Source organism: Artemia franciscana, unplaced genomic scaffold, assembly GCF_032884065.1.
Source record: "Artemia franciscana unplaced genomic scaffold, ASM3288406v1 Scaffold_1968, whole genome shotgun sequence".
Classification (NCBI taxonomy): Eukaryota; Metazoa; Arthropoda; class Branchiopoda; order Anostraca; family Artemiidae; genus Artemia; species Artemia franciscana.
This window is the reverse complement of record NW_027063039.1, coordinates 16,958-27,327: the sequence shown is the minus strand read 5'-3', so window position 1 is coordinate 27,327 and position 10,370 is coordinate 16,958. Positions and strand designations below refer to the sequence as shown.

The window sequence follows — 10,370 nt, the reverse complement described above, 5'->3', positions numbered from 1 at the left end:
AAAGCCCCTTTCATATACGGAGTAATTTCTGTTCGTTTTAAGTTTTAATGTCGCTCCTTACTTTCATTTAAAAAACTTGTTTTTTTTTATTTAATGCTACTATAAATGATACCCTGAGCTTTTTAGTCATAAAATGAGCAATTAGTATCCTATCATCAATACTTTCCAAGCCTAAACAAGACTTAGCAGCTTCCTTATTCATCATTAACCCTTCTCCCTGTCTATGTACCCCATCCTTCCAGCTTGAGTAAACAAACTCTATATCACATAATTTCATGCTTCCTGCCTCTGGGATATGAGTTTCTGAAACAACTAGTAAATCCAGCTCGAATCGAATGAATTTGTCAGTCAAAATGCCATTACGATAGCCATTTTTTGACGTCGTAATATTCCAAGCTCTAATTTTCATGTTCTTTAAATCATTCAAATTGTTTTGGCCTCGGGAAAAGCAATGATACTGGATACCAATGCAGGACAGGGACCAACATTTCTTCTCAAGTCTACATGGAAGCGCTTAAACCGGCTTAGAACTGCACAGCGAGAAGTCCATGGGACCTCCAGTATGAATGAAGGCCTTGTGCAATCCTAGGCTCATCTTGGTCATAACATGGTTTTGAGCACATGTCGATGCCCTTCTATCCACAAGAATCCTGCTTAAGCCTATTACTTCCCACGCACTATATTTTCCTGCCTACAAATATCATTCTACTACGGGGAGGGAACCCATAGAAGATACACAGCTAAGAAGATGTTTTTCAACCCAAAAATGGCCGTCAAAACAGACTGAGTCGGAAAAATTATCAATTAATCGGAATCCCGTGCGAATGCTGTGTTGTTTACTAGGCTATAATTTCTTCGAGGGGTGCCGCTCCTCAAGTAGGAATAGAGTTGACTTTGAGGTCCCCAGTCTTACAGGTACTCCAAAATGGTCAAGGCAACCCTCTGCAGTGGCCGTTGTCCATAGATCTGTATATTACGCTCTGCTGTAGTTGATCTCCTTTAGGGGATCCTCCCACGATGGTGCTCTACATCACAATGTAATTTGACGCATTACTGGGAGAAGGTTGGTAACTCATGGGACATTTGAGCACGCCAGTTGGTCCTGTTGAGAGTACATTTGGGGGGGGGGGGGGCCTTCTTCCTCATCCACCTGTACTTATGACCCCGAGCGAGGGTACCCCAGTTTCTATTATGGACCCCCATGGACAAGCTCCCCCCTTTGTCCTACCCTATATATCTGTAGGGTGATCCCCTATCACCGCATCGGGACACGGTTAGTGGCGTGGGGGAGGCCCCTAAAGGGCTGTAGACTTATAAAGCTTTTTTGGGGGGATTGAAAAATTTTGGGATTAAATATCTTAAATTTTGTTTGGAAATAGCTAATCTGGTGAATTCCTTTACATTATGTGGTGGCAAAATTATACGTGAAAGAATAAATCGTTAAAAATGACTAAAGTGACTTGACAAAAGATACCCATAGAATGGGAACCTGACGAAAAAAAAAATAGGATCTTTCAACAATGCTGAAGAAAGTAAACATCGCAAAATTTCGATTGGATGTTTATTTTGGAAAATGGTTGTGAGACGTCGGATGTGGTTGCCCTCAGTTTAGTTTTGACTCAAAAATAGCACTACAACTTCTAATTTTCAATCAAATGAGCCCTATTCGAATTTTATCCTACCACCCATTCTATAAAAATTTACATGCCTTCAGGGTATAGCTTACAACCATTTCCCCCAGGTTCTGAGGAACTCTTTCAGCCCCAGAGGTCTTTTCATATGATCTTTACAATATTTTGAACCGAATGAATATCTCAAAATTTCTATCAGATGAACTTACGATGAATCAGATTTCTATCAGATCCATTAAACCTAAAATGTTAACAATGGGAAACTAATATAACTTGAGGGGACCGTGTCAGGGGTTGTCATCCCCAAATACATGATTACTGGTCCTTTCATATATGCTTAACCAAATGGCTATCTCAAAATTTTTAGTGGATCTTTTTCGGGAAATTATGGGTTTTGGGAGGACTGGTAGCCCTCCAATAGCTTTCGACTATTAAAGATGGCACTGGAACTTTCAATTTCAAATCCAATAAGTCCTCTCCGAAGTTTATGTAACCTGATTTTCCATACAAACCCTGTATGCCCCGGGGCTATGTCGGAGGGGGGGGGATTAATCTTCAAAGAATTAATTACTGGATCTTTCAAATACGCTCAACAAAATAGCTATCGACAAAATTAGAAACAAAAAAAAAATAACAAAAATTAATACATTGAGACCACATTGCTCTTTATTTAGGCATCACAATTATTTTTTGTAGGATCTTCGGACTATTTTTTGAACAAATGACTATCTCGAAATTGTTATCAGATTCATTTTGGAAAAATACAACGTATGGGGGTCGGGTAACTGCTCCAATCACTTTGACTCTTAAAAAAGGCACTAGAACTTCTGATTACCAATCCAATGAGACCTCCGAGGCTTATACGACTACCAATTTTACAAAACCTTATAATTATTGTTATTATAATATTATAATTATTGATATTATAGGGCAAATACTGTAAGTTATGCCCTGGGAGCATATTATGCTCCCAAGACATAACTTACAATATTTGCCCTTAAGGCTGTGGGGTGAGGGGTAGTTATCATCCAAAAACACAAAATTTCTTGACCTTTCGATTACGCTGAACAAAATGGCTATCTCAAAATTTCGAATGGATGGGTTTGAAGAAATGATGGGTGTATGGGGTGGGGGGAGGGCTGGCTGTCCTCCAATCACTTTCGACTACTAGAAAAGGCAATAGAACTTGTAATTTCCAATCAAATGAGCTCCTTTCGAAATTCTACAACAATTCCTTCAATACGAAGTGCTGTGGTTTATAAAAGGCAAAAAAAGAGCAAAAAACATTCTGTTCCCGTCACTCTTTACTTAAGCAGCGCAATTGTGCTGCTTATAATATTTGGACTATTTTTGAACAATTGGTTATATTAAATTTTCTATCCGAAACATTTCGGGAAAGCTAGACCTCCACCCCAACACGAGGTGTGTGTGTGTGTGTGTGGGCGGTGGGGGGAGGGGGGTAACTGCCTTCGATCACTTTGACTGATAAACAGTACACTAGAACTTCCCACTACCAATCCAATGATCCTCCCCGAGGCTTATACGATCACCCATTCTACAAAAACCTTATATGCAAAAATGGTATAACTTACGACCCTTGCCCTGAAGGCTGTGTGATTAGCCCTTTCAATTTCTAATCGTATGAGCTCCTTTCCAATTTTCTACGCCACCTCCTTCCATTCAAACTAATCCTGGTATAAAAAAAAATATTTCCGCATCGCTCTTTGCTTAGGCAGCGCTATTGCAATGCCTATGATCAAATAATTTCGGTTACTATGGTCACTCACTTTGGCTTATAACGTCGAAGGCAGATGGTAGATTGGTATGCTGTAGAAGGTACATAGGCAATTAAATAATGTATTCTTTTGTCTTTGGGCTTATCCCCGATTTTGCTTTATATTATGTAAAGGAAAGAAGTCGCTCCTTTAATTTATTGATTTGCTTGACTTCACCATCAAAATAGGGATTTTGAACATTAAAACCAGCTTCATTGAACATTTGATTTTCTTATTATCTTGAGCAGTCAAAGAATGAAGTAAAATGGATAAAACACTGAAAACAAAGGGTTTTGCTGATGATTGAAATGTTGACGTAAAAATTATTTTTATGAATATCACGTTTGTTGACAAAGTTCCAAATATGTATGGTCTTGAATTTTAAAAAAAATTGCTACATCGCGTTTAACTCCTAAAAAAGACTAATCCGGGTTCCAAAAAATTAGAATTTATCTTTATACAAGATAATTACCTTATTACGAGATTAATTTCAGTTGTATGTTTGGTGTTAAAAAGCTGAATGAATCCAAATTTTTTCTTACAGATTGTACAGAAAAATGAGTGACTTGAGAAGTTTTGGAAGAGAAGCTACTACTCTTCTTCAGGAATCCCCAATCAACCGTTCGTCTGCAGCGGATTTTCTGAATCGTTTTTCAGGGAATGTTGAGCTCTTATCTGGTTCTCAATTTACACCGCAAGATGTTCTGTCAAATATGTCTGAAGATGAAATAAGACAGATGCTGAAAGATGTTGTTTCAGAGTTAAAAGAAACATCGTCGATAATAGATGCTCAAAACAGTCCTACTGACAGTTCTTTTATCTCCCGGCTTAGTTCTGGTCTTGCACGATATGGTGTTTTGTATGGTGCAGACGACTCAAATTTGCTGCTAAAAGCAAAGGCGCCTTTACTTAGAACTCCAGAAGAAATTGAACTCCTCGGAAGTTCTAAACCAATTGTATCGAGAACCATCTATTCTAGCAGTGTAGAACAGTCGAAAGATGAAGTAAATAGATTTATAGACACTGGATGGGCCATTGGTGGTAGTGTTAATTTAAGTTTGTTTTCAGCTGGAATCAAATTTGTCGACAAGAGTTACAAGAGTGATTGTTCCTCAAGTAACACCAAGTTAGAAAGCATTGTTTTTCATAAGCTTGGAATTTATCCAGTGGGAGCCTTCAGAATTCCTTCCAATCAGATAAACTTAAGTAGTGAGACAGAAGATGCATTGAAGAGAATAGAGACAATTACGGAAGCAGAAGGCTTTCTTCAGACTTTTGGGTCCCATTATCCAAGCGATATTCATCATTACGGAGGCATAGTGCATTTTTTATGTGAAATCACAGCGAAAGAAAGCTCCTCTGTCTCTGAGTTAGCAAAAAAAGCAGAGAAGGAGTTTGCAGCCTCGTTATTTTGTCAAGGACTAGGAATAGGCTTTAAAGCAAGTGCCAGTTGCCAAAGAAAAATTGAAAACCAGCAGAAACAGCAAAACAATGAAATGCAATCAACTAAGGACATACATCTGATTGTTTATGGACCTCGAGCAGCTCGTAGCATTCCATCATTATACGAAATCATCAAGAAAACACCTGAAGAAGGAATCATAATAGATAGAGGAGAACTAAAATATCTTATTCCAGTGTGGACTCTCCTTGGTAATGAGTTCCAACATAAAGCTGAACTGATTAAAAATGCTTGGATGAATATTACGAAAGATACAAAATCTATAGAGATACAAAACCTTCATTTCCATTATCGTGCTATTGGTTGTGAAGAGGCTAAGAAAAACATGCAGCCACTGGCTGAATTACGAAGACAACAAAAGAAGAAACTTTCAAGAAGAAGCTCAAACTCTTTAAAAGAAGAAACTCATAATGAGGTTGCCAAGAACATAGAAGAGACTGAAGAAAAGAGTGAAATAGAGGCTATGACTCCTTTTACTAGTGTTGAAATGGACTTGAGTAGGCAGCTTAGATCGAAAGTACCAAACAGAGAAAATATCCACACTTTGTTACAGCAAAAATTTCTAGAGGAAGATTTAGTTAGTGCATTCACCATTGATTGTCCTCGTGACTTAAATAATATTTCTTACAGACTGCTTCACCGTCTCGAACTAAAGTATAAGAATATCTCTACTGTAAAATCGAAAGATTCTTCAGATTCTGAGGATGACTTTTATCCCAAAATGAAACAGACAACAAAACAAAAAAAATATGGTATATCCCATCTTATCAGCATGTATTCACTTAGAGATAAAGTAAGTGTTTTGCAACTTCTTCTTGAATCTAGATTCGCTATTCCAGTGTTTTCTAAGGACACTGTAGAATTACTTAGGGTCACGCGAAGAATAGAAGAAGATATATTCCTTGGAGAAGACCTGAACTTGCCACGAATTGCAGTGATAAGTCAAGTAAAAAGTTTTAGTTTCACTGGAAATATTTTGGATCGTCTTTTTAATTTGAAAACATCTTTTGAGGATACTGAGATATCAGGCATAGAGGTTGGACAAGGCTTAGTTTGCTTGGAAAACAATGAAGGGCATTCTGTTAATGGGGACAAATATAAGAAACCCTGTGTTGTCATACATATTCGGGGTGATTTTGATCCATATTGGAAACTTTTTAATGATTTCATCGACTACTTAGTTGTTGAGGACATTTTTACATCTGAATCAAGTAATTTCTCACATTTTGTGAGCTCATATTCTCACATCCAAGGACTACCAAGATTCAATACAGTATGGATTCCTAGTTTACGAAAAGCTATTGTTAAAAATTGTCATCCCTTTTGTCTTATTGAAGGCTCCTTAGATTATTTTATTGAAATCCAGCAGAACCACCAATTAGGAGCCGTGTTTCGCAAGGCTACACAAACAATACACAAACACTCAATGCATTCAGTATTTCCTCTTGAAAGTTCTCTTGAGCCTGACATCAATACCCTACGACAAATGTATATGGCTGTTTCTAAAATGGATAGCTTAGAAACCTATAGGTCAAACGTACTGATATTGCAAAAGAGTTTTGCAAAAGAAGGAGAATTGACAGAAAAATTAAATGAATTTGAACTTGTCAATGACCCAGGTAAGCGTTCAGAGATACAGAAAAAAATATCCAAAGAAAAAAAATTCCGCTTGAAGAACAGTATCAAAAAAGACTCACTTATCAATTATTTCCTAAAAGGACTCCAAAAGAATGATATCAACCATATTATCCTTCATCTTCACGTTATTGATTATGCCATTTCAGTGAATATCAAAGAATCTAAAATTATGGGTCATCTAGAACAAGTAGTGTATCAGAAAACAAAGAATTATTTGAAAAGTATACAATTACCTTGCAAGGGCCCTGAATATGATAATGAGGTAGAATTTAACAGGAAAGAGCTTCTTAGTGCAAAAGAGAAACGTAACTATGCTCTTCTTTCACTTCGTCACTTATGGAGAGAAGTTTCATTGTTTTATTCAGCTGGAAAATGTGGAGATTTCGAACATTTGCCATACTTGGCTGCGTCTTGTTTGATAGCAGGTGAAACTTTAGAACTCTATGATGGAGACGCAAACATGCTCAATGTTGATTGGATTGGTGCAATATTTAATAATTTGAGCTCATTACTTCCACAAAAGAGAATCTTTGTGTTATCTGTGTTGGGAGAACAAAGTAGCGGGAAATCAACATTGTTAAACACAATGTTTGGTATCAGTCTCACAGCCAGTATAGGTCAATGTACTAGAGGTCTTACAATGACTCTAGTAAAGACAGTAAACCGAAAAGAGTATGATTATGTGCTAATCTTAGACACAGAAGGTGTCCGGTCACCAGAACATAAGGGTTCTCCTGGGTGTGCGAAGCGAGATAATAAGATTGCGACTCTTTCTATTTTGCCGTCAGATGCTGTCATTCTCGTTATTAAAGGTGAAAACGACAATGCCTTAAAAGACATACTGCCTATTGTTGCACTTGCGTATAAAGGCTCTAAATTGGCAGAAGAACGAGGAGGCATGCTTAGCTGCAAAATTTTTGCAGCTTATAATCAGGTGAAATGTGGTCAAGAAAACAGGAGCAAACTTTTGAACATTTTTACACAACTATCCGCAACACTTGTTGAATCTTTTGCAAAAGCAAATTCACTAGAGGATTTAGATGTGCATACATCTGTTAGCTTTTCACAGATGTTCATCAATGAACAAGATATACGTGTATTCGGATCTAATACAAAAGGGGATCCACCAAGTGATATCCCAAATGAAGAGTTTAGCCAGCAAATTATTGATTTTCGAGAGTATATCCATGAGCAGGTTGTTAATCAGTCTGGATGGAGTGCTCGAAAAATTGAAAGTCTGGATAATTATTTGTTTTTAGTTTGGGAATGCTTGAAAAACTCTAATTTTGACCTGTCTTTCGAAACGGTCATCGACAGACACGTTTATTCTGAAATCGAGCAAACGTATCAGACTCTAAGAAAATCATATATCATAACCTATGAAGAACAGTATGATTTAATAAAGGACAGATGTAAGAAAGAAAATTCTTTGAATGCAGAAGAGCCGACGACCTTAAGATATATAGATGAAGCGGTGGAAAATCTTAAGGTGCTTATGAAGCCGCATACTGAAAAATTCGAAGAAGAGGTAAATAGAATTTTAGACCAAAAAAAGAACCAAAAGTTTAAGACTGAATATGAGAGAAAGGTGGAAGACACTATCTCGCGTCAAACAGGTCAATGGCGCCATAAACTAGAAGTATTCTTGAGGAATCAACTTCTTTTTGACACAAAGGCTGGACAATATGAAAAAGAAATGAGGGACAAAATAATAGGAGAATTTAGAAAGGAAAGTCTTAAAGACAAAACAAGGAAACAGTTAATAGAAATGTTTGACACATATTTTAATATAATTCTTCGAAAAGCAGAGGAAGAAAACCCTCCTTTAGATGTTCCATATGCTGTTCGAAAGGCTTACCAGAAGAATCACACGATTGAGTTACTAGGAGTTGACCTCTCATCTAACAAAGAAACTAATGTTGGGCGAAATAGGCCTTTCTTGAAGAGAATATTGAAACGAAGTCGTAAAATATTGGATGAAATTGTTAAATGGTCATCTCAGAGTGAAATTAATGAGGACAAAATTGAAAAAGCCATTGCTCCAATTATAGCTAGCGTTACAACCGGACAGAAATACTATTGTGATGCAGCTGTGGACGATGTCGTTGGAGAAGTGGAAAAGTATCTCAAACGTCATGGCAAAAAAATTGATAGAGACAGAAGAAAAAAAGTTCATGAATTTGCTTACCAGCTATTAGTAGAAATATTTTTAGAAATCCAAGAAAAGTGGGAACAAGAAAATTCCGTTTACAAGCGCTTCCTTTCAATGAAAGAGGTTATGCAAGGAATTTGTCTGGACGTTGCAAATGGTTTGGATGAAGTGGACTTAATGGCATCAAGATTTGAGGACTTTTTTATAAGACACACAAATAAAGCTTTTCACAAGGAAGTAGAAGAAAAGGTGATGGTCAACTTAAAAAAGAAATGCTGGCCTCAGTATCCAAAATATGTTCAAGGTCATATGGATTTATATCTAATTGAAGAAGTTGAGTCAAAAGGTATTGATGAAGTCTTGTATCAAATACAAAATACAAGTTCTTTGAAAAAGCTCACGACTAGTAGACTAATTGGGTTTGAAATTGAGGCAGTCATTGAAACACTAAATTGGAATAATTTCAAGGATAATCTTGAGAATTGTTTAAGAAACATATATGAAATGGGTTCAGAGGATGCAAAAACGGGATTAAAATCTTTTCAGCTTCATGAGCTTTTCAAGTCACTAAGAATCTTTGAGAGCACATATTTTACTGATGAGTTGACAAGAGAAAAGAATGCTTTCGGCTGGACAGAATTGGACAAATTGTCTGTTCATTTCGATCAGCGCCACATTAATGCCATGATAGAAACATTTTCAAAGTCTGATGGAACCTTAAAGATTAGCAATATCATTGATAGTGTTTGGGTACAACTTCAGGACAATATTCATTTTGAAGCAGCTTTTTGCACTACATGTCCAAAGCTATGTCCTCTTTGTGAAAGTCCTTGCTTTCTCGAAGTCTCTCACAATGGTCTTCATGACACTTTTCATCAGCCAAGGGGTCTAGTAGGTTGGCGCACTATAGAAACCAAGAAATTATCTGACACTGCTTGTAATACCGCTCCTCTTGATAATGTTTTCGTTCTAAATCACGGGACATCAAAAGAAGAAAGATGGAAATATTCGGAATTTTCAAAGAAATTCAGTAATTGGATGCAACCTGATAGAACTAAGCCTGTGTCAGGTTATCGGGAATACTTAATGCGGAGATATAACAAGGAAATTGCAATTCACTATAAAGTAAATCCATCTGACATATCAGAGATTGCTGAAAGTCTTGAAGTTGTCACAAACACAATTAAAAGAAAGGTAGACTTCCACAAAGATTTTCGAAAGAAAACTGACTAAAAAAGAATTTTTGCATCAAGGAGTCAGTAAAACTCTTATCAAATTGTGGCGGTTTGTAATGATTTGATTTTAAATAAATTATATATCTATACTTAATTCTATAAACGGATTGGTTTAACCGTAAAACCAGTATGGCAGCTTTTCTTTAGGATCAATGAGAAACCGAATAAAATTATTTTGAGAAACGGATAAGATAAACGTTCATTCTATTTTCTAAAAAAGTTTCCTTTCTGTGCGTGTCCACAACTTTGCTTGATTTTAAAGAGACATTCCTTCAAATAAGGCTGATTTTTCTTAGCCTGTTAAATAGTCGTAAATAAATTATCAGCTCTTGTTTTATCTGTGAATAAAATATTCGCTTTGCTTTCACCCTCTGAGCCGGTTTGATCTCGTCTTATTTCCTCTAAAAACCTTATATTCCTCATTTTCTTCTTCTTCTTGTTTGTATTGTTACGGAGATGCTTTCGCCTAACCTCTTC

General features: G+C 36.7%; 1 protein-coding gene across 1 annotated transcript; it reads left to right on the top strand.

Moving 5' to 3' along the window:
* The first annotated feature begins 3,950 nt into the window (after positions 1-3,950).
* On the top strand, positions 3,951-9,982 carry LOC136042768 (interferon-induced very large GTPase 1-like). The gene has a single exon (XM_065727724.1). The coding sequence runs from the start codon at positions 3,964-3,966 to the stop codon at positions 9,889-9,891; it is 5,928 nt and encodes a 1,975-aa protein (XP_065583796.1). The 5' UTR covers positions 3,951-3,963; the 3' UTR covers positions 9,892-9,982.
* The last annotated feature ends 388 nt before the right edge of the window (positions 9,983-10,370 follow it).